The sequence below is a fragment of the Euprymna scolopes genome, chromosome 29 (genome assembly GCF_053919585.1).
Source record: "Euprymna scolopes isolate OS-2025 chromosome 29, ASM5391958v1, whole genome shotgun sequence".
Lineage (NCBI taxonomy): Eukaryota > Metazoa > Mollusca > Cephalopoda > Sepiida > Sepiolidae > Euprymna > Euprymna scolopes.
The window spans coordinates 86,775,159-86,800,900 of NC_136510.1; the positions used below are offsets into that span (position 1 = coordinate 86,775,159).

At 33.5% G+C, this 25,742-nt stretch overlaps 1 protein-coding gene across 2 annotated transcripts in view; it reads left to right on the top strand.

The window, feature by feature from the left end:
- The window catches only part of LOC145252770 (uncharacterized), a 405,119-nt gene that overhangs the window by 301,729 nt on the left and 77,648 nt on the right, over window positions 1-25,742 (top strand). For both annotated transcript variants that reach the window (XM_080112682.1, XM_080112683.1), the window contains 3 exons: window positions 14,216-14,767; window positions 18,974-19,056; window positions 22,098-22,717. In XM_080112682.1, coding sequence (XP_079968808.1) covers window positions 14,216-14,767; window positions 18,974-19,056; window positions 22,098-22,717 — 1,255 coding nt within the window. The remainder of the gene's footprint in view (window positions 1-14,215; window positions 14,768-18,973; window positions 19,057-22,097; window positions 22,718-25,742) is intronic.

The following is a 25,742-nucleotide window of genomic DNA, read 5'->3' on the forward strand; positions in this document are numbered from 1 at the left end:
TGTAGGTAGAATTTACTATAGAATATATCAACTTGGCTATGTGTTCAGTCAGACCTTTTATCATGTTTATTAAATGAAAATGGAACTGCGGCACTAACTCTAATGCAGGTTTAACCGGTTTCCTCTGAAAGAGGAAGTTTCTTGTCAGTATGAAATTCTCAAGCAATTTTCAGTTTCAGGTACATCCCTGTTAGGGGAGATAACGTTAGGTTTTTGCAACTCTTACGGAGAGGTGTTGACATCCCTCTACATACAGTGCCTGGTATTCCTAAATTAGTCAGTCACCCATCCGGTACTGACAGGTTCAATATTGCTTAACTTCTGTGATCTAGCGAGAACCGGTATGTAAACATGACCAAGTGGATGTAAATGACTGATAAGGTTGCCTTGAACAAATACTGGAAATTGAAAATGGCAGCAATCAAGATGAAGCCCACTCAGAAACATGTAAATTGTGGCCAACTCAGAAGGACTTCCAATTCAAAGTTCACAGTAAGTGATTTTAGGTTCTTGATATTAAAGACTTCCTGTTAAAAATATGTAATCAAATAGGTGTTTAAAAAAAATTAGGAAAAGTTTAGTGCTAATTTGTATTTTAAATAATTTCATTAAAAAATGTTTTTTTTATATACCTGAAGATATAATGAAATATTGCTGGATATTTTATTTCTATTTTTTTTTTTTTTTTTTTTTTTTGTGTGGGGGGGGGGAGGTATAATCAAATTAGTGGTTGTTTCTTTCAGGAATATAAAAAAGTTTTTGTTTTTTAAACCATATTATGCATAGTTTATTACTTGCTAACCGTTAAATATGGTGTTATCACTTGCTAATGATTATGTTTAGAGAAAAGGAAACTACAGAATATAGGGAATCTGTAATTCTCACTGGAAGTTATATTACGGATGAAGTTTCATATCATGAACCAATTTTGATCTAAGACCGTTTAAACAAAGAAGTAAGTACTGACGATGTGCTGTGGTGCAGAATAGGTAATTTCTGTTTACTGCAGATTTTGAGTTGCACGGTCATCTGGCGTGACAAATTGTGCGTGCATGTTTTGCGTTTTTACTCTTTTCTTCTTCTGCTACTACTATTTCCCTTCTCCCACCGGTTTTCATTTCTTGAATTCACACACTATGAATTTTATTTATTTATTTTTTTTACATGTGCTATTTTTCATAATGCAAACGCAATTGTTGGTTATTCATAGATAAACTTTGATATACTCATCAGAACCACTCAAAGTTTTCATACTGAACTCATTAGGTCCCACTGTCCTATGAATATCCTTAGATTTAGGAACTCACGCATCTTGCAACACCTGAGACAGTATAACATTTTCGATTTGAAGTTTCTTCCCATTTCAATCAAATTTCTCCCGATTGTTTGCTTCCACTTCATTTTTGATCGCTCTCTTTTTTCATTGGGGGGTTCATTTGAGCACTTAGTTGGCAATTATCTCTGGGGCCAATCTTAAGGTATATCTGAGCCTGCCTAGATGTCGGTTGCAGATTATTAATGATACTATCTACTGGTTAATGCTGCTTCTGACTTGTTGTTAATTCAATCGCTCCATTTTCTCCTTTTGAATTTTTCTAAGACATTTTGGAATCAAACTCATCTAATTTCTTCTCTTGACTGTTTTTTGAGATGCAAAGCTGGTAACCTATTCTGCACTACAATGCATAGTCAGTACTTCCTTCCTTGTTTATTGAGCTTCCTAAGTAAATGAAGGTGTCAACTATAGCTTTCTTTTTTGGTAGACAAATGGGACCCCAAATAATTTTTTTTTAATGTATATGATAATATATATATATATATATATATATAGGGTGGTCGCTAGAAAAGCGGGAAATTTGAGGGTCAGCTTAGATCATAAATTGCGTGATTACTATTTTTTGATTGGTTCTTTTATTATCGAGCTTGGATTTCTAGGTTAAGACACTGCAGTAAAGTGCACGGACGACATTTTGAGTATCTATGAGTATAATATAACATTTATCTTTGAAAAACTTTGTAAAAATTATTCTTTGTAAAAATAAATCGTTTAACAAATTTCCCGCTTTTCTAGCGACCACCCTGTAGTACTTCTTACTGTATAATTACTCTAAAGAAAGTATAAAATTCATCTATATTCATTAACTTCTCTTTGAGAGTTGTTGGAACCCTCTAAAAAGTTCTTATGAAATTTTCCAAAATTATATTTGTTCGATGATATATGAATTTATATAGATGAGTTTTGCAATAATAATTTGCTAACTTATTGCCAAAAGTGCTATGTAACTCTTTGTGTGAACTGCTTTGCTTCTTACCATAATGTGTAAATTTTATCTTGAATGTATGGCTTCTTGATTCCTAAAAATAAGACACTGGGTATATGTGATATATTTTTTGTAAAGTCAATATTTCGTTTTTTAAATAAGATAACCCTTTGTGTCTTCTAACCTGTGTTTAGTCATTACATAAGGTTTCGACTCGATTGTAAAAAAAAAAAGATACTCTGAAATTTAATGGTTTTGTAGCAGAGCAATATTTTGACTGCAGGATTTCCATCCTGCTGGTGAGAACTAACGAGGATTTTTACCCATAAGTTTGCTGTGGAGACTCGCAAACATACTCTCGACGCTACAACTCAAAAGCACACAGTTAACACAACACACTCCAGTCGATAATGCGCAAAAAGATGGTGAACAACTACAAACTTATTACAGGTTAAATATTTATTTTTATTCTTTATTTTAGATGTGTCCATGCATCTCTTCCAGCAGCTCTGTCTGTAGGTTGAACCTTTGACATGTCGCGTTTCAGTTTGAAATTGAAATGTTATTTCCTTCTTTTAAGTGCATATATTAGCACATCTTATTTTATATTCGTCTGGGTGTCTCTTTCAGTCTCGTGTGTAAATTTAAAGTATCATTTACGTTGGCCTGTCCTGCTCAAGTTTGAAATGTCTTTTTCTGTTGGTGTAACGTCTCCTAGCAGTATTAAATGTAAATGACTACAATCGATTTGCTGAAATTTGAACTTGACATGACTGAAATGGCATAATCTAAAGGAGAATCGTTTGTGTGTGTGTGTGTGTGTTTGTATGTCAGCTAAAACTTATCATCTGCATCCAATTGGGTCAAAACCAGTACCAGTGAAAGGGTAATGCCCCGGATGCATAGTATGTGAAAATTAGGGGGAAAAAGATTGATTTCGTAGCATTCAACTAGACCACTTTTTAGAAGGAGGTCGGAGGGGGGGTCCTTTTTCGGGCCGCTTTTTTTGCAAGTCACGCGTATCAAACTAAACCTGTTTTAAAAAAGCCTATTTTACGTCATGACGTCATAAGAACTCGTAATCATGTGGGCAAAAGCACCTGTCCACAAGTTTTTGCCTTCTTTTCCTCTTTTGCGTTTCACTTCGAGCCTGGACACCATAGCTCATTTTTTTTATATTTGCACGGGCACTCCCTGCTATTTTGATTGAAAGAAAAGTTGTTTTGATTCATTTTTTTTAAATTTTTTTTGTGGGGAGTATTTTTCCAGTGCACGGGCAAGAAAAAGTGCACATCATCCAGAGAATAGCTTCTTCTCTTCGTCTCCCTTCTGCCAAAATATTAGGGAGAGGGGGTCACATTTTTCTTTTTTTTTTTTTTTTTTTTCTTTTTTTTTCTGGGCAATTACATTTTCGTGTTTTTATCCGGCAACACTGGGTCTATGCTAGTCTATTATATAAATCTCATCTTTGTGTGTTTGTATATCCACTAAACTTTGTCATTCGCATCAAACAGGCATGAATCTGATGTTGTTAGAAAGAGCGATCTCTTGGATACATAATATCGAAGAATTTGAAAAAAATGGTCAATTATTTTATAGAGAAATGTCGTTTTGTTTGAAGAGGGTCAGGTAAAAATCTTGGTTTCAACGCTGTTTGTTAATCGTGCATATGCAAACGGTCGTTTCGTTGTTTCCTTTTAAAAAGCTAAATTTGCCACGTGATAACATCTGCATCGTCGTGGTCTGATCAATATGTTCACTTATAAACTTAAGTTTTGCAAGTTTGTGCCCAGCACGCTGCATTTTTCTTTTTAATAACGTTTTCTATCTTTTAAAATTCTCAACTTTCTTACGCATGCCCACTATTGCGTCATTTTTTTTTTTATAATCTTATAACACAACATATATGGCATCCAAGTCTTTTTTTTTTTACTTTATAAATTAAAATATATTATACATTATTTTACAACTGGGCAACGCCAGGCACCCACCCCAACCCCGAAATTAATATTTAATTTTGAAGAACCGAAGGGAGATTACTCGGTATAATTGTATAATTTTCTTTTCATCTGTTTTGGTGTGTAAATGGAAATTTTTCATAACTCTTCCACATTATTGTTGGCATTCGTTTCTCTGATATCTTTCTAGTTAAAATTCTTTCTAGAAAGACTGGGTACTTACAGGAGGGACCACAAGAAAATTGCCAGCTACATTTGTGTAGAACAAACTAGATTCTGACTTGACATACCTAGGTTGCCAGTTTGTGTCATTAACCATTTATCACCGTCAGCTCTGCGTTCGTAAGGTTAGTATTGACTTGCATATGCTCTGAATTACATCTCTTAGTGTTACCTACAAAAAAAAAAATTTTTTTTTTTTACATAAACATCATCTCAAGGCCAAGAGGCCACTCGAGGATAAGGGTTAAAGAGTGTACAGTAGAAATTGGACAATATAGTAATCTTTAGTAAATGGAAATTCCGTAAATTTGTTAACAAGTGGAACGGGTAATCAAGAACTTGTTTACGTTAGACTTGAAGAGAACCATATTGTAGTCAGCTAGAAACCAGGAAAACAATTCTACAGGCGTGCAGTTCTAAGAAAGGAGCTTTGTTCATGGAATCTACGTTTAGGTTTAGGCACAGATAAAGAGTGGGGGGAATTATTAAGTGTTTTCAGCTAAACGCGTATTTCTTGTGAAAGTTTGACGAGGGGGGGGGGCCATAGACTGGAGCTCAGTCAAACACTTTCCATGAAAATAATGATACAGCAGAGACAAACTCGCAACATCTCTTCTGTGAGATAGAGGTTGCAGGGAAGAGAAAAGGACATCTCCTACGAGGCTACAAAGTCTATTTTGAACTCTATCAAGGCAGGACAAGTCCTTTCTAGCAGCTCCTGCCCAGATGTGGCAACAGTATTCCATCCTTGGACATACCTGGCTCTTATATAGATAGAGAATTGCATCAATAGTGAGATATCTACTGGATCGATAGAAGGATCCCACCATTTTTCCAGCGGCCTTGGCAACAGATTTGATGTACGAGTTCCATTTAAGATCAGGAGTAAAAGTCAAGCCCAGAAGCTTGTTAAACTTGAGGCCTCCTCAAGACGAGAGCCATTCATTTCAATTGATGCTAGATGTGGATCAGAACGTTGATGATGTAAAGAGAGAAGCTTGGTTTTAGATGCATTAAAAGTAACCAACCACTCCTTTCCCCATGTGATACCACAAATGGTAGTGCCATCAGCATAAATGTCTACAACTGATGTAAGGATGTGATTTGGAAGATCATGAATGTAGATCAGGAAAAGAGTTGGACCCAAGATGGACCCCTGAGTGTTTCCAGCATTAATACTGTGAGCATCTGATTTTTGCCCATCAACTACTACTCTTATGAACCTATCAGAAAGAAATGATTTAATAATTGAGAAGACATTTCCAGCTATACTATAGCTAGAGATCTTATGAAGTACGAGGGGTGTGCAATAAGTAATACCCCTGACCCCCTTCCAGTTGTCTGATCTAGCTGAAATTTTGCATGTGCAATGATTTCTATCTCTGCAGGTTATGTGGCAAATTACAGCTCTGAACTAATTGTGGTTTCCATTTTACAGGTGTTTGAACTGAGTCGGGTGTGAAATGGAGCCTGTTGAATGTCGAGCAGTGATCCGGTTTTTGTATTTGAAAGGATGCACACCACAGGAGACTTTTGATGAAATGATAGAAACTTATAGTGATAATGCCCCATCATATGACCTTGTAAAACGCTGGCATTGTGAATTCAAACATGGCCGGAAGTCTGTGGAAACAGCTCCCAGACCTGGTCGACCCCCCCCTCTTCTGCCATTGATGAGGCATCTGTCCGTCAAGTTGAGGCTGTCATTTTGGAAGATCGGCGCATTACTATTCGCTAAATAGCGCAAGATGTCAAGATTAGTGCAGGGTCTGTGGAAACTATCATTCATGACCATTTGCATATGCATAATAAGGTGTCTGCCAGATGGATTTCCAGGTTGCTCACACCATTCCAGAAGCGAGAACGCGTTGAGTGCTCGAGGATGAATTTGGAAATGTGCCAAGAAGATGAGTCAAAGGTTTTCAAAAGACTGATTACACAGGATGAAACCTGGGTCCATCACTATGATCCAGAGACCAAAGTCCAGTCAAGGCAGTGGAAGCACTTGGACTCACCACCTCCAAAAAAGCAAGAATGCAACCCTCCGCTGGCAAGGCCATGCTCACAGTCTTCTGTGACCAGAACGGAGTAGTGATGACAGATTTCCTGGCAAAGGGTACCACAATTACAGAAGCCTATTATGCTTCACTTTTGAGGAAAGCTATCAAAATCAAGAGGCGGGGCAAGATCAGCAAAGGTACCCTCCTCCTGCAGGATAATGCTCCGGTCTACAACTCGCATGTTGCCAGATCAGAAGCACGGGCGTGTGGTTATGAAATCCTTCCCCATCCTCCCTACTCTCCTGACCTTGCACCCTCTGACTTTCACCTCTTCCCAGCCGTGAAGTTGTGGTGTTGAAAGGAAAACGTTTCCCAGATGATGCAGCCTTGATTTCTGAAGTCACATTGTGGTTGGAGGACCAACCTGAGGTGTTCTACAAAAACATTCTCCATAGCTGCATCAAACGATGGGAGAAATGCATAACTCGGGGTGGTTCCTATGTAGAGAAAGACTAACTGTGCCAAGTTTTGTTGCTCTACTGCTATAGGAAGTGGGTCAGGAGCATTACTTATTGCACGCCCTTCGTAAGCCTTTATGCCATACCCTATCAAAGGCTTTAGATATGTCAAGAGCAATTGCCCTAGGAAGGTAGCCTCCGTCGAGAGATTCGCTAATCCTATGAGATATAACTGTAAGCACATCTGCTGTAGATCTAGCAGAACGGAAATCATATTGTGTGTCACTAAGAAGGTTATTTTTGCTGAGATGGTTGATTACTTCTGTATTTAACAGATTCCAGCAACTTACTCATGATGCACAGGAGACTTATTGGCCTGTACTGAGAGGAGGATAAGCAATCACCTGAATTCTTAAATACAGGGCATACTGATGAGATTTTCCAGGGTGATGGGAAGCAATTCTCCTTAAGACAACGTTTAAACAGTTTCGTAAGTATGGGCGCTAGTTCTGGTTGAAGTTTTTTGAGTACTATAATTGGAATACCGTCAGGGCCGGTTGCTTTACTGGAATCAATGTTTTTGATTAGCTTGGCAACATCACGCACAGATATATGTATATCACTTAGCGTGTTACATATTTATTTATTAGTAATGGGATGATTCCAATAGTTTTTCTGATTCCATGCTAAATTCCCGATTCCGAAACAATTACCGATTCTGATTCCGATTCTTTATAAATCTCTAATTATTTAACTATAAGATTGTTATTTTCCCCGATCTTCTATAAAAACACATGTTAAATATGCAGATATTTTCCTGAACGTTAAAATACACTTGTGGAGAGTGATCTATCGATTTTAGCTTTACTAATATTATAAAATCAATAAATATTTATTTTATCATTATTACCAGCATGGAAAGATTTTACTTTAAACAAAATCAAATAAAAAAAAAAGAAAAAAAAGATAATTAGAAGAATCGTTTTGGCATCGGAAAATAGGCATCAATTTTACCGATTTCTGATACCCTCAAATGTTCCGATTTTTCTCATTCCGATTAATCGTCCCAACACTAATATTTATATATATATATATGTGTGTATGTATATACTTATTGAAATATAATATACTATTCCCAAGATTCTATTACTTTTTATTTTTTTAACAATTTTTTTTTTTTTTTTAGTATTTTTAAAGTTGAATTTAATTAATACTGTAATGTTCAGTCATTCAATCATTAATTGAACCAAATTGTAATAAAACTGTAACTGATTTTATCAAGCCAATTTTTTAATGTTTATATATAATAGTATGGATTCATGGGAATTTTTTGATCCCCTGACAAAGGATGACACGTTTCTCAATAACCATGCCTTGAATTTTTTTTTTTAATTTTGCACAACCATTAGTCATGGTGAAAGTAAATTTTTTCACTTGTGGCGGGGGACCCCACATGGTCGGCTTGTTCAAAATGTTCTCAAAAGTTGTTTATGAAGAAATTGTGATAAAATAGTTAAATGCTCAAATTGTATACAATATGTATTGTATTTTGGCATTAAATGACCCACAAAATGAGTTACTTTACTAATTAAAGAGACAGGCTGAACTGATCTCCATCTAATGAAATTCTATATCAACACTAATATTTCCAGAAAATTACTAAATCGAATAAAACGCTGATTTTAAAGATTTTCAAAGAATTGGGTGCCTGAAAAATAATATTTCTGTAACTTTTCTCTTTTGTGTCCTGAAAATTGTTTTGTATACAGAAACAAAAGATTTTCACATCACATTTTCTAAGCTGAGCATTTTGTAGAAATTTTTTTGTCTTTCATATTTAGAAGTTCCACTCTTATCTTCAGAAAAGGCAATGTTTATTACTGGCAGGGATTGGTTCAAGAGTAGATCGTCAAGCCTCAGACTCTGTGGTCCTGCTTTCGAATTCTGCTAGGTTCAGCCACACTGATGAATCATAACAATGAAACACATATCCATGGATAATTATATATTAACAAGTATGTTGTTCCTCCTCTGGGGGCATTAAATTGGTGATGGAAAATTATTCCTGTTAGCATTTAGGTAATATTTTTCCATTTAAAAAGCATCGCAGGCAAAGTAAATAAATGATATCTACAACAGGGACATGCAGAGGGGGGGGTGCTCAAGCACCTACCCCTTTTACTCCTGTTTTAAAAGTGCCCTTTTCAGAGGAATGTATTATAGGCCCATACCTCACCATTACTATATTTTTGCCATTTTATTCGAGCACCTTCCCTGAAAAAAGTTCTCTGCGCGTCACTGATCTACAAAAAAGGTGACCCACATTATTAGTGGGAATTGGCTCAGTGGTAGAACTTCAAGCTCTGTACTTTGTGGTTCTATTTTTTAATCTTGCTTAGTGAAGCCATGCTGAAGAGTCATATAATGATGAAACATGTATCCATGGATAATTATACATTAAATGTATTATTACTAGTGAAAAGATTTCTTAGGTAGTAGTTTGACCATTTAAATTTTCAAAAGTGCAAGTTTTGCTTATCAATTTCCTACGCCCTTCTTCTAAATGCATTTTTCATCACATGGGTCAATATGTCGAGTCAAATTTCTGGTCGAATGTTTTTCTTTGACCGCTGAATATTGCACATATTGTTAATGTGTACACTATCCTACGCACACAAAAATGTTTAGGGCAGGTGGGAATAGATCAGGCAAAATGGCTGGTGGTGAATTGAAATCACTGTTCCTTGAAATTATTCTTTCTTCAAACTTGTCTCTCAGGAGCTGAAATGTCCCATTCGCAGTATGGGCAGCCGCTCCATCTTGCTGCCAACGAACCCTTTATGAGTCCTGAATAGCCGAGCAGAGAAATTCCCATAATTTCCTTGCATCAAGTACGTGTGTTGTCTCTCATCTTATCTGTTGTATGCTGTTTGGGTATATATCAAGGCAGTGTTTATAACAGGCCTGGTAAACCCTGCAAGTAGGGTCCATGATTCATCACATGATAATGAAATACTACATATATTATTTGTCTTTTTTGAAACAAAACTAAGTACCTGTTTAGTTGACCCCCCACCCCCACCCCCCAAAAAAAACATGCAAAAAAATCTTGAAAAGATTATAAAATTCAAGTGTTTTACAAATTAATCAGTTTTCTTCAGTATTTTTTTATTTTTTTTTTACTTTATTCATACATAATTTTATTTTATTATACATATGGTCATCATCAATTAGTCAATATAGACATAATTTCGGGAATATATATATATGAACATATTTCGAATTTAGTGAACAAAGTTCTCTACAAAGTTTGTATTAATATATTATTTTTAAATAAGGAAAAAATTATTTTTAAAAATAGATATACAAAGATTTATAATCTTAGACCTTTGTTTGTTTTTTTTCATGCGTCTCGCCACTGCAATACTCAGGTTTTTGCTAATAGCGTTTTCATTACACTAACATTTGTTTACCAGCAATGCTTTAAGCAAACTACCTTTTTTTTTTTCTTACTATATTTTAAAATTTCTTAACCATACATATATATTAAGAAGTTAGCAATCTCCCCCCCCTCTCTCTCTCTCTCTCTATATATATATATATATATTCTTCAATTTAGGTAAACTAATTTACCATTAGTCGCAGCAATAAATCTGCTAAAAGTGCTTCGACTAAAACCAGAGGCTATTGTTTGTCGCCTGATGAAGTCTTTTTAGACTAAAACAGTAGATTTATTGTTGCAACTAATGGTAAATTGTTTACCTAAATTGAATAAAATAATATCTTGCTCTTTTTATTGAGCACTGTGAAAAACCTTGTGAAATTCAATGGTTTTTACTTTTGGATATTTTAACCTTGATTATATATATATATATATATATATATATATATATATATATATATATATATATATATATATAAAGAGAGAGAGAGAATTATAACATTTTATTTACATATATGAAATAAAGATATAATACGTTATGTATCAACTTTCAGTATTTACTTCAAGAGTACTCAATGAGTAGAGCTTGGTAGTAATTTATAAAAATATATGGCAATTAATCTTCTGCATTTCAACCTTGTACAGAATCGTGAGGCTAGAATACCTGACAACTCCCTACAGGAATGAAACGCAGAGGATTCTGTATATCTTAATTGCCATATGCACAAGTAGAATACTCATCTCAAGATTGCATTGCATGGTTTCTATGACATCCTCGTTAAAGGGTAAAGTTTACAAAAAATATATGCCCAAGTTTAATAGCTTAGGATTTTTACAACCCTATCGGCATTTCCTGGTAAGGACACTTCAGGTAATTAGCAATAAACTAACCCCTTCTCAAAGAGAAAAGGCAAAACCTAAAAGGTGAACCACCTAGAACTGCACAGGAAAAAGCATTAAACCGTAAGCAACAGGGACTAATCGTTACAGGAATGGTATGTTGATTTTGATTCACTAACTAGTAAAGTCCACCAAAAAATAATAATGTAACCATGTTATTTATGCATTGCCGAGATTATATATTCCCAATTTGTAATGATCCATTCATTAGTAGATTTAACCTGTATGTATGTATATATATATATATATATATATATATATATTTAAAAAAAAATGCCTTCACTCAGTCTCGAAAGACGATGGATATCCTCTGTAAGGGTGGTTGTGTGTTTGTGAGACAAGTGTTGCACAATCCACAACCACATCTCTCTTGAATCTACACTGCTAGAGTCCAGTGGCAATAAGAAATCCAGGACGACTGGAAACAATGCCAACATAGCTAGAAAGTTACTTACGCCTGAAACTATCCTATACCTCTACAAGGCCACCATTCACCTATGTATGGAGTATTGTTGTCACATTTGAGATGGGGCATCTATTACTAGTCTCTCACTCCTGGACAGGATTCAAAGAAGTCACCAACCTGATAGGTCTTGAACTAAGCTTCAATCTTTGTCCCGTCAACGAAATGTTGCATCCTTCTGCTTGTTTTACAAGTATTTTAATGCTCCGATGAGCTACAAGCCCTTGTACCCCCCCCCCGACGAAAATACCCCTCATAAATTCAAGCAGCAAAGTCCCACCCTTATACAGTAGAGATCTCCACATGTAAGAAAGAAAACCTTCTACTCTGATAGTTTCTTCACCAGAACAGCTAGACTTTGGAATTCCTTTCTTCTTTTTCCTCAACTATACTGACATGCAGAAGTTCAAGTGTAATGTAAAGACATCTTGCTGCTCAACTCCCTACATGGTATCGCTGCAACTATGTCCCTGATAGTAGCCCTTTATATTAAAGTGGCACTGTGCATTGTTTGAGGCGAAAATCTTTAAAAAAGCAGAAAGCACATACAGCGCTTGGAATTTCCAAATGGTCACTGGCCCTGTCGGTGGGGCATTAGAATACGCTGACTGCCCCCCTGCAGAGGGTAAAAGTCCCTCAATGGGGGTCCTGGATATGACCTTAAACTATATCCAGTGGTGAGGCCCCAGCTTGTGGGCTTTGGGGAGTGTGGAGCCAACCTTTAATTACCATTGCTCCCAGGTCCACTCTGACCCGGAGTGGTAGTACCTGTTAGGGTCCCAACTATGGGTTGAATAGAAAGCGACATGAAAACAACAAATATATTCTATTAAAAAAAATTTTTCTTCAAAATCTTTGGATTTGGCATTAAATAACCCGAAAAGGGTTGATATGCCGTAAAACAAAAACAACCAACCAACCAAATGGTCACCAATTTTACTACTGACTAGGCTCGATGTCACTTAACTTTGATGATCTAACAGTAACAAGTGTGTCAACGCTGATTATGCCGTGCACACACAAATTTATATATATATATATATAAGATATATCCCTTTGAGTTGTTTTTAAATAAAGCTTTTCATTTATTTCAAGAAAATATTTTCCTGATTATTTTTCATATGAAATAATTTTATGGCACATTTTCATTTGCTTCACTGATTTGTATTGTTTGAATTGCTCTTCTAAACTTGGTTGTTGTTTTCACATTTTCATCGATTGTAACCTTTTTCAATATGCATCTTTTCAAACTTTGTTATCTGAATTAGTTAATCCATTGGATAGATTGTTCTCGTTCCTACAGACATGATCGAGTAGAAGTGTTATATTATTGTTAGTTATCATCGTCTGTAGTAAGGATTGAAGCTCCAAAAGGTTGTCATTTAGAATTGATTGTTAATCATTTCTTTGGTTTGTTGTGCGGCAGGTTTATTCAAACAATTTTAGTATGAATTTTGAGTTTTTAAATCTAATCTTGCATTAGCTATGTTGCATTACTCCTTATTACTCCCCTTCTCTTTCTACCATATATAAAGATGAGAATAGTAGTCTGAATAATCCAAATAATACAGTTTATCAATCCTTATCTAAAAATAAAATAAATCAGAAATATAATTCTTTATTCATATTTTTCAATTTTATTCACACCAAATTCATAAAATTCCAATCCATGTTTTCTTTTCTCAATCTCTGAATTGTTAGTTATTTGGTGCCTTTCTTTGGGCATCTTTCATTTCAACACGTCTTTAAAAATGTTATCAATACAAGTAGGATCTTGTCAAATTTCATAGCTGTCTACTTTATAATAAATTATTTATTATAACATTTTAACCCGTTTTAAAAATAGTATTTCTTGCAGGTCCTGGGTATGACCTTAAAAGACATCCAGTGGTGAAGTTCCATTTTAGGGTCTGTGGTGAATATAGAGTTGCTCCTTAGTAAACATTGCTCCCATTCCACTTTGGCCCAGGGTGGTAGTACCTGTTAGGGCATCTTATGCTTCCAGATCAGGCTGTCTGAAGATATCGGCTTCTTGATCTGCCCCCCCCCCCTTTTTCCAAAGCTCAATCATGTTCTGCAAAGTAAAAAATAACAATTTTTCTTCAAGACAATCAAACCAAACAAACATGAACAAATATTTGAAGATATAAAGAACTTGAAGTATAAAACCTTTTCGAAAATTACTGAATTTGATATTAAATAACTTGGAAAGGGTTGATATGCTGTTACAGTAAAAAGAAAATAATTGTCAGCTATATATCCTTTAAATATAACGAATATTACTTTTTATTTGAGGACAAACAGAATTACATTTGACATATTATTATTATTAGAACAATTCATATTTAAATGGGTAAGTTTTTCTTTTTATCAGTATAGACTTTTATATTAATTTCCATCATGTTTTACTTGGATTTTCTTTTGAACAAATTGATTTTAAAAATTAAAAATTTTCTTTTCATTAATCGGCATTTGTTTAATCTTTTTTTTTTTCTTTGCTTCTTTCTGCAGAAATACGTCATGGAGAGAAATATCCCAAGAACTGTATGCGAATATGTCCATCATCCAAGTTCCGCTCAAAAGCCAGTGTGAAGCAGCTGCCATCATCCTTACTAAGCACCGTCTCTCCACCTTACAATTCTAAAGTCAATGCCAACGCGAGCAAAGAGAAAAACCATGCCATGCCAGTGGTTAAAGTGGAACGAATGCCAGAGAAACTCCCTGTCAAGAAGCCTTCTTCTTCTAACAACAACACCAACAACAACACCAACACCAGCAACAACACGACTAATAACAACAATAATAACAATAGTAACAACACTAATCCAACAAACACAAATCAGGGGAATGCCAAAGCTAGCATCACGAATGGAACGTTAAAAGATGCTGGTCCAAGTGCATCTCCTATTACTGCTCAGGCTGTTGCCTCTACTGCTACTACTACTCCAAGTAGTGACGGTCCAGCACCAAATTCCATGCCTGGTACCATGGCTTTTCCAAACTGTTGCAACAAGATTGCTTGTCATAAGCCACAGAAAAAAGAAAAATTATTACCGTGTAAAGGTGAGAAAAAACAAAAGAAAAAAATATTTAAAAAAAAAAAAAAAAAATCATTAAAAAAAAGTATCAAGATGAGTTGGGTGAAGTTCTTGCCCACCTAGTAATTTTATGAATACAGATTTTGGATTACTTTTTTAAGAAAATCCCAAATTTTTTTAATTTTTTTTTTTTTTTTTCTTTAAACAACGAAAAAAAGGTTACATTGGTGTTCATTTTCAAGTATTAAGCTTTTGTTTTTATTTCAGAGTTGTACCTTTTCTGATAATTCAGCTTTATTTTTACTTATAAATAGATCAATGAAAAATTAGAAATAAATCTATTTACAGAAAAAATACAAAATACAACAGAATTATCAGTTGTATTTAGATATATTGCAGGGCCTTTTAATCTTAAAAATACTTTAGATTAAAAAAATAGATTTTTTTTAATTATGCTGTTTATAAGAACAAACAAGCACATCTATATTTCTCTTTGTTTGTCTGTTTGCCCATTCCACTTTTTCTCAGAAACTACTGAGCAAATCTAACTGAAATTTTGTATGGACTTTTGTTATAAGTTGCAAGCTAACTAAAAATTATGGTATCAGTTCAGTGCACAGTTAAGGATTAATAGGGATTTTGTATTTAAGTTTCCCTTTTTCTTGGAAACTAGTGGGTCAATCTGGCTGAAAATTTGTATGGGCCTTTATTATATGATGTAACAGACTATGTATTATAATATCCATTCGATGTACAGTTCAGGATTAATAGGGATATTAGTATTTAATGCAAAAATGGATTTAACCATATTGAGCCATCAATTTAGCATACAGCCCTCATTCTAAGTCAATAGTTTATAACTTTTGCTGGTATTTATATATTCATCAATGTTAGAAAGTCTTGAAATAAAGACAAACATTGAATATAATAATTTTTTTTTTCCATCTTCCATTATGTTGGAATATAATTTCCATCATATGTGTAAATTTGTTTCTGTAAAAATACATATGCAATTTGCATAAATTAAAGTATCATGTTTTAAGCATATTGTACGGCCGGACATCATTGGATGCCCAGCTAGTAATTTTATGAATACATAACATCTTAAAACATTAGTTTCATAACAATTATAATTTAATAACTAAATTATATTGTAATAATTAAATTTAATTTTTGAAATCCTGGTTTTAATTTTTTTCTAAAATATTTACTTCTATATAAAAAGCACTTTGTGCCTGTGAGCTCAGTCCCTATGAACTCTGAAATGGCTGGACCGATTTTTTTTGGAGGGGAGGGTTGATTTCACCGATTTTGATGACAATGAAAGTATTGAAAATGTGGAACATTCATTGATCCTTATTCAATCCCGAGCAGCGTTGGGTCTCCCTACTAGTGATATATATATATGAAGATTCTTGGGCAACAGTGTAGGTACAGCTAATAATTCAATATTATATTCTAGATTTTTGAGATGGGGATTGATACTTTGAACATCTGTTCTTGTGTTGAATTATATGCACAACGTTTTAACCTTCTTTAGGTGTATCTTTTTGAACTTGTGAATCTACACGGAATTTCGAATGGAACCTTTTATTTAAACCACAAGAGGTAGCATGCTCTCATTCTGTCAGCCATGATCGGGGGGGGGGGACTTAAGTAATTTGCAATTGTATCCTTAGTATTGTTCTGCATTGAGAATTGAACTTTCACCCTTTAGAAGTATGTCGTATAAAATTGAATTTTACTTAGTATTTTATCTATTTCAAGTCCCTGTGGAAGGTCGGAAGTTTCATCTTTTTTTTTTTATGCATTCTAATTTTAATATGATGACCCAATTCTCATCTCTAATATATAGGCAAAAAATGTTTATAAAATTGTAAAACATAATTTCGAATCACTCTCCAATTACAGAGTGTTTTCTATATCTAAAGGCCATTCTTCTATCCGGAGCTGAACCGGTAGATAGGAGTTGTCATATCCATGCCACTAAAGTGATAGAATGGTTACAAACTTGAATTTTAGATGCAATGAACCCAGTTCAAATCTAGTCAGATCAATTAATGCACTTCTAATTTTTTTTTTAAGAAAGATGTGAACTAACCCCCCCCCAAAAAAAAAACCCTGCTGTGGATAAAAGTAGCAGTCTATCTTTATTTTTTTATATAATAGGTATTTTTCCAATGTTAAATAAACCATAACCTATGATACTTTGATCCAGAGGGGAATTTCTTCAATCAAAATATTATATATGGAGAAAAAAGAAAAGAAAAAAAATTGAAATTAGCTTACTCCCCTTCATTTCAAGGATGTAATGTCTTACACCCATAGTTTAAATACGGTGACCACCTTTATAAAAACATAACACCCTGATGGTGCAAGTAAGTGTTAATGTTCACAAGTCCTTTTACATTTAAATATTTGAATTTTTAGTATAATTTTCTACCTTTTTTGATGTCTTCAAATTAAGAATAAGATCTCATTATATTCAGTTTAATATCTGTTTTGCAAAAAAAATGTTTGTGGACTGATTCTTTCCTTTGGTCATTGGAAGTATTTTATAGCCAATACACATGAAAAAATTGAAATGGCTTCAAATATCTCGATAATGGCATACATAGAAAGAGCTTGATGAGCTAGGAAAGAATCTTTCTAAAAGATCTTAAATCCGATTAAAATTTAAGAAGTTATGTCTATTTTTGTTCCTTGAACGTTTGAATATTTTTCGCTCTTTTAAGACCATATGGATCACATTTTTTACACTACTTTTTAAGTAAAAATGTTATATCTTTGTTAAAACATAAGATTAAGCAATGAAATTTGCCATATATGTATATTTTTGTGCAAGGAATTAGAATATGCTACTGAAAATCTCAAGAAATTAATAGTTTTTAAATAATCTACAGTAAATGCACATAAATATGCTGCAATTCCTTAAAAATGCCATGTAGCCATTAAAAGAAAAGAAGTTAGAGAACTCAAAGTTCAATTGTAATATATTTTACGTACAAGAAACTGAAATCTAAATCTAGGATTTTTTAAAAATGAATATATTTCAATATTTCTTTTGTATTATTGCAGATTAAAACCGTCCGTTATTACCTCTCCAAAATATGATTTTACCTTTTTAAGCAATTACGTGTGAACACTCTGAAAAGCTTTAATGAAAGATAAACAAAAATTATTTTTGAATCTAATGTAAAATGATTCATATTGGACCGTTTTAGCGTTTTTGGGCAGTAAACCATTTTTTCTTTGGGAGATAAATCCTGTGTGTTTTGTTTTATTATATAAAACAATTACGTGTAGTTTTAAGAGCGTCTTCGCGCAATTGTGAGAGGATGGAGAGGCTTATCGTGCTGACGTTGGGTTAGGGCTAAGGGAAATTATGTGTAAACACCCTAAAGACTTGACAGAAACAAAACAAAGAATTTTAGAATTTAGAATGGGGGTTAATTTCACAAAATTAATTTAAAATAATTCACTATGCTGAGACCATTCATGCGTTTTAGAACAGTTAACTAATTTATTTTTTATTAGAGATAAATCATGTGCATTTTTAAAGAAGGATATATATATATATATATATATATATATTTTTTTTTTTTTTGACACTTATGTGTAGCATACAGAGAAATTATGTTTGGTGGGGAGCTTGCCACTCGGACACTAGGGTTAAAAATTTTAAAAGAAGGCTTGCTACTCCTACCTAGGAGTTTTTTTGTTTTTTTTTAAAGAGGGCGTTTGACGCGTTTATGGTTAGTGGTTCATAATTATTGACTTTCAAAAATGTTATGGCTTAGATTTTTAACATGAAATTACTTTTAAATAAGCAGACTTAGGTAAATGATGGGTGTGAAACTTTACAAGAATTACAACAAACAGATAAAAATAAAGTTTATTTAAAACAATTGACGTCACTCTAACAGAAAACGTGACGTTTTGGAAATACTTAAATATCAACAAAAAAAAAAAAAAACTTTGCTAAAAGCTGAAAAATCATTCACAAATTTTGAATGAATTTGATTTTTATTTTCACTTGCATTTAATGTCCTTTTTTTCTACTGAGTGACGCATTATTTCGTTTTTAAACATTCCGGTTTAAGACGTTTTTTTATTTCTTTATTTCACTAGAAACTGAGCACCTCTACAAATATTTAAATATATTTTTTTTTTTAATTTTGTTTCAAAAAAGTTTTATGTTGTACATTTCATTTATAAATCTTTTTTTCAGACCGTGAATTTGATGCTAACAAGCATTGTGGTGTAACAGCAACACATGATGGCAAACCCTGCACGCGGTCTTTAACTTGTAAGGTCAGTATCTTAACCGCAACATTCAAGAATTTTTTTTTTTTTTTTAAGAAAAAAAAATTATCTGAACATATTTATTAGTATTATAAATTATTTACGAAATATATTTAATTCACAAAAACCCAAGTAATAAATTTGTATTTGCAAAATAAAAAAGGAAAAAAAAGAAGAAAAAATGAAAACTGCAAAAATCAGATAGATTTATGAGGGGGGGGGGGTAATTCGTTCTGTCATCAGGTAGTCTACAGCTTCAATATAACCAAATACATGTTTATTATTATTAACCTTACAATTCGTAGCAATACTAAGAACTAAGAAATTCCTTATTTCTGGAAACATCTGTCCCTCACTGAAACAAATAAAAAGGTTCTAGGTCGATCTGACATTCCTTCAAATGAAAGAGAATCAAAGAGGCGTGTTGAGGTTCTTTTAATGTAGCGAAATTCAAAAAATCGAAATATTGAATTTCAAGTGAAACCAATGCTATATACTGAATTGTCATGTCACAGTAATAAACATATCCAAAAATTACGAAAACCATAAGGTAGAAAATAGTTTTCAAAGATAATTAACGAAAATTGAGTTTTGCAAAAAAAAAAAAAAAAAAAACAAACAAAAAAAACTGGAGTTTTCCAGTTATAACACAAGGGAGGTAAATCTTGTCTGAAAATTGAAAATCTGTCGTTAATTTAGCAAAATTTAATTTTTGCTTATAGTCTTCGAAAACTGTTTCCATTAATAATTAATTTTCTACCTTATTTTTCGTAATTTTTGGATGTTCATTACTATGACATGACAATTCAGTAGATAGCATTGGTTTGACTTGAAATTCAATTTTTGAATTTCACTACAATAATGAAAAAAAGAAACAAAAAAAAATCCTCTGTGTGTGTGTGTGTGTGACACTAGATATCCAACGGCAACATCTTCCTCCGTTGTATATCGGGTCTGCATTACCAGATATAACACCCAGCTGATTGACCCAGACACCCACTTGGCTGGAACTAGAAATGTTCAATGATTTGATACAGGGACACTTGCAGACATCACAGATAAAAACATGCAGACCCATAGCGAAATGAATAAAAGTGCTATATAATAATAAATTTGATCTATACACGTAAGTACGTACAATTAAAAGTTGCTTACATGACTGACAGAACAAGATCAAGCTATCTTTGTGGATTAAGTGAAGAGTTTCATTCAAAATCTGTACAGATTACTGAGTTCTAAAGGACTCATTTAAAGAAGCGATGAGGTTACATCGACCAAAACGTTGTGCCGAATAATTCAAATAATCGTTCTTGTCTTTCCTGTAAGTAGCATGCCCATGCACTAAATCAAAGGGATGTAATTCAAACTTAACGTTTTAATAGTAAACGACAAGCAGACAACAATTGATTTTTTTTTTTTTTTTTTTTTTTTTTTTTTTGTCCAAGTACATTTATTTACAGAAATTTTAGCTAAGAATATTATTCGTCTAAATTCATAGGAAAATATGTGAAGCCAACAATTAACACACGTAAAAATTCAACAAATTTTGTCTTTTATTAAATCTAATTTTTGGTTCTTATTCAGAATTCAATCTAATTTAAAAAAAAAAAAAAAAAATTGTCGCGGAATGAATGTCATATTCCAAAACTAACATTAATAAAGTAGTTTTTTTTATAAAGAAAATTTTTAAACAGTTAATTTGAAATTACAAGGCTGCTCTCCAAAGTTTTAATTATTATGGAGTTATTCATACTTTTTTTTTTTTTTTTTTCAAACGAGACAGTACCTTTTTGCTTACACGATTATTTTCTTGATAAAAATGAGACTACTTATGTGATTTTTAGAATGATATCTTTGTTTTGTGACAGGTACATACATCATAAAGATTTTTCTGCATTTTTCGTTTTTAAATTAGGTTGGATTCTGGACTTTAACTAAATTTTGCTTTTATTATCGTTACAAATGACTTTATTAAACAAGTGGTGTAGTTAAAATTTATGTACTTTACATTAGAATCTAGTGATACTAGGAGCAGTAATAAGACTTGGCACTGAAAGAGGTAAGGCTATCTTCTCCAACTCTGTCCATCATATTAATAATCAAAATGTAGCATGTGGCAGAAATATCTCCCACATTTTAAAAGTTGACCAAAAAAAAACAAAAAAAAACACAACATGCGATCTTCCCAGTCACGCTTGTGCAGTTTCTGAGCAATCCTAATTCGTATGGATGGAACTGCATATCAGTGTACAATCAGACAATCCCAATGTCAAAACATGTTTACGAGCTGAACGTGTAGGAGACTGAGTAACGTAAAGTTTCACAGCTCAAATACTGTCTGGCGTTCGAGTGCATCAAAGCCTTTCAGGTGGCTTTCTTTTAAGTGTAGCTCTGAAATTTGTAACCCATAGCTGTATTGATTTTCTGTCTGGAAAAGCGTCATGCCATCCTAACTTGTAATCAACTCAGAAAGTTCTCTGTGCTGCAGTTAGATTCACCATTCTTCAAAAACATTTCTATAGTAAAAGCACGATGTGCACCAGTCCAAGCCATATTGCTTGATGAGGGTACCTGAAAAAAGAAATAGCATGTTATTAGTTAAATGAAAACATTGTTGGCACTTGCATAAGTTTATTAGTAACATAGAGTTGAAAGTTTAAAATGTGGAAGGTATTTCTGTTGCACCCTGCAGAATCTGATGCAACAACTAATAATCAAGGTGGTTGCAGTTTGGTGAGGAAGGTAGTTACAAGTCTGACGATCAATGGTGAGAAACATTGTTGAGCAGCCATACCTGGGTCATCTTGGCCTTGTGTGCAGATGCTGAAAGACATATGGGCATCTGGTGTCTATCTCGTCTATCCAGAGTTTTGCCATGCTCTGCAGCAGCTCCTGGTATTTTGTTTATTTTTGTCAGGTGTTGGATTTTGCAACAACACCCTGTATATTTTATGTGTATGATCATAATGTTTTATACTATTTTCTGTTGTAAAAAAAAAAAAAAAAATGGGTTTTAATTTTTTAACATTTTTCTTTCTTCCTTTTCACAGACTCATGCTTTATCTTTACGGAGGGCCGTGGCAGGCCGTCGAAAAGCTTTCGATGAACTCCTTAAAGACCACCGAGCCGCCAAGGAGGCCATCCAGAAGGAGAAGGTGCACGCACAAAATATGGCAGCTGCCCAGAGGGTTGCTGCTCAAACGGCAGCAACGACTGCATTGGCGGCAGCGCATGCTTTGTCTGGAAGCTGTTCGGCAAATAGCAGCGGTGGTGGTAGCAGTGGACCAGGCAGCAATAATGCGACCCCTAGCACTAACACCACCACCACCATCACGAGCAGTGGGACTGGCAGTGGTTTGAATGCCGCCAGCAGTGGTGGTGCTGCTGCTACTACAAATACTACCAGTGGTACCCAGGGTCATACCTCATCCCGAACCTCTAACGCCAGCAGTGGACATGGTGCTGGAGGGGGAGGAGGAGGAGGCACGGGTGGAGGAGGCAGTTTGGCAACAGGTGGCGCCATCACCTCACAGACATCAATAACAAAACATTCTACAGCAGAAACAACAAATGGTAAAGATGTGGCGGCGTTACAACACGGCAATAGCAGGTGGTCAGCATCCGGAATCAAACCAACAAAAAATACTAAACCTAATTTATTACCGGAAAGGTAAATGTTTTCTATTTTTTTTTTTTTTTTCATGTTATCATTAAATGATAATGATACTGCTTGCTTCTGTTCATCCAATAACTTCCAAATATCATAGTGGTTCCCAACCTTTTCATATTGTGGCGCACCGATCACAAAAACTGAATATATTTTACTTGTAAACGCTTTTTGTAATAAAATAAAGATCATATAAGGAATTTTTTTTTTTTTTCATAGAAGTCATATCGAGTATTCAATATTCTTTCATAATCCATTTTTTTTTTTTTTCTGGATGAAACCTTACATACATCTATAATATAAATCTCACCTGTCTGTTTAAATGTATATATATATATATGTATGTATGTATGTCTACCTAAAACTTTCGACAGGCAATGGATTTTCATGAGTCTGGTATCGTTTAGAAGCTCGACCCTCTGGACAACAAATTTTTGAAAAATTGACTAAAAACATTAATTCGTTTATCCTCAACTGGGCACTTTTCAACAGGGATATTTTTGAAAGTCATCCCCCTCTTTTCGAATGACTAGCCTTAATTTAGACCATCGCCACTTCTGGTTTGGCGATGGGCACAGTGGCAAAGATGTCACACTTTTTTTTTTTTTCACATTCTTTTCCTCCTTTGCGGCACGGATTCAAGCCTGCCTGCCTACTACCACATTTTAATTTTTTTTTTTTCTCAACACGCACATCCCAAACACCTAGGCAATGTCGGGCAGCCAGGCTAGTATTAGATAATAAATACCTACAAATAATACGTTAATATTGTAACCAAGATAGAGAGATGGTATAAAGCATTACAACACTAACGTTTATAAAAATTGGTAGATTCAAGGTATCTACCAATTTAAACAAACGATTTATTGCAAGTTTTATTTATTTAATATTTAAACATCAGTATTATGTAAGTAATGCGAGTATTACATACAAATAACTTTGGTCAATATGAAAGTTGTTTTTCACCTATAGCAACGTCTGGTTATAGTTGGCTAACGTACTTCCTAATTTTCTGCAGAGCGCTACCGGAAGCGGTGACAAGACAAATCAGTTTCTTCATTTTTATTGTATTTCAGTATTTCTATTTTGAAGTGATTTCTTGAAATCAAAATATAAGAAAAAAAAGGACATTTTTATAAATAACACAATTAGCAAAAATATACAGATAAGAATAACACAATTAGTCTTTATTTGCACTTTTAATAACAAAATTAAAAAATAAGTTTTTATTTTATTTGAAATTTTATAAGAAATATGTTTATGAAATTATAAAAAAATAGAAGTTTTTTTTGTTTTTTTTTAATTTTAAAAGCAAAAGTTTATTTGAATTTATATAATAAATATGTGTTTATGAAAATAAAATTCTTGAACAAATGAAATTACTGAAATCAAAATAACAAAATTTCAAACATCATAAAAAAACCGTGTCCAATGCATAATAAAAGCGAAGGAATTGATTTGCCTTGTCACCACTTCTAATAACGCTCCGTCAAAAATTAAAAAGTATGTTGGCTGACTATAACTAAACTTGCACCTATAACTTTTTTACAGCATACTGATATGCTATGCCAGGGTTATGATAAATGGCAGATTGATGGACAAGGATGTAATAGTGAATCCTATTCATAGTAATGTATAAATATACTTACTTTACTTTATATACTAGATGAATACCCCTTTCCCAGAAACAAATAATTCCACAAACAGAAGTTTTGTGCCACCTTTCTGTAGGCAATGAAATTTAGGTTAAGTTTGTAGTTTAGCAGCGTAAATTATTTGACAGACACAAAAATTATAAATCTTTTTATTTTTATATAAAAGATTATTAGACCCAAAGTTTGTAATAAAACCAGGAAAAATTTCATTATTTTTTCATCATTTCTATGAGACTAAATATACAACATTGGAGGCCGCCATAGTGCTTCAAAAATTTGGCCTTTCTAAGGATTGACAGATTGGCCTTTTTAAGGCCAAATTTTGCCTTTTTACACTCTTTCATGGAAACGTTTTAATTAAGAGCATAAAAAAAAGACCAAATTTTTCTATAAAAAGGCCAATCTGTCAAACTTTAGAAAGGCCAAATTATAAAAGCAATATAGCGGCCTCGACTGGCGTAAATTTAATCAAATAAAAAAAATAATAAAAATGAAATTTTTTTCTGATTTTATTCTAGCCTTTGGGTCTAATAATGTGTTTTCTATAAAAACTAGCCTAGGTGTTTGGAGGTGTGTATTAAGCAAAAAAAAAAAAAAAAAAAAAAGTGGTAGTAGGCAGGCAGGCTCGAACCTGTGACACGAAGGCGGAAAAGAAAGTGAAAGAAAATCTGACGTGTTACCTCTACTCCATGACGTGACCAGAAGTTTGGAACATTAAAATTAGACCAAGTCAATCCAACCGAGTCGATGACTTGCAAAAATGGCTCGCAAAAAATCGACCCCTTCTTGTAGAAAACTGGCAAATTGAAAGTGAAGGAATTAATGTTTTAGGCCAATTTTTCGATATTTGTCGTTTGAGACGTCAAGCTTCAAAACGATACCGATCTTGTGAAAATCCGTTGCCTCTGTCGAAAGTTTTAGGCATACATACATACATTTAAAAACAGACAGGTGAGATTTATATTATAGATAAAAAGTTTTGATAATTTGTTTGTCTGTCAACAAACTAAAACAAAACCAAAAAAATAGCCTTGTGTAGCGATTGTAACATGATTGAAACCTAGATAAACGTAAGAAAATATATAAGTAAAATCATCCACACCGATAGTAAATGTTACATAAAATAAGAAAAATATAATTAAAAATGCCCCCCCCCCCCCAATAAGATGATGTGAGGATTGAAAAGACGCTCCAAAAAGTAAATAAATAATGGTTTAATTAATAAATAAATTTGTTTATGTATGAAGATGGGGCAAAATTTGAGAAGGGAGTACTTATTATTTTTTAATCCGTTAATGAAAAGATTATGTTATGTGTATGTAACTAATGACCAGTTACGATAGTGTGCAATGTAAATATCAAAGGAAAATGTA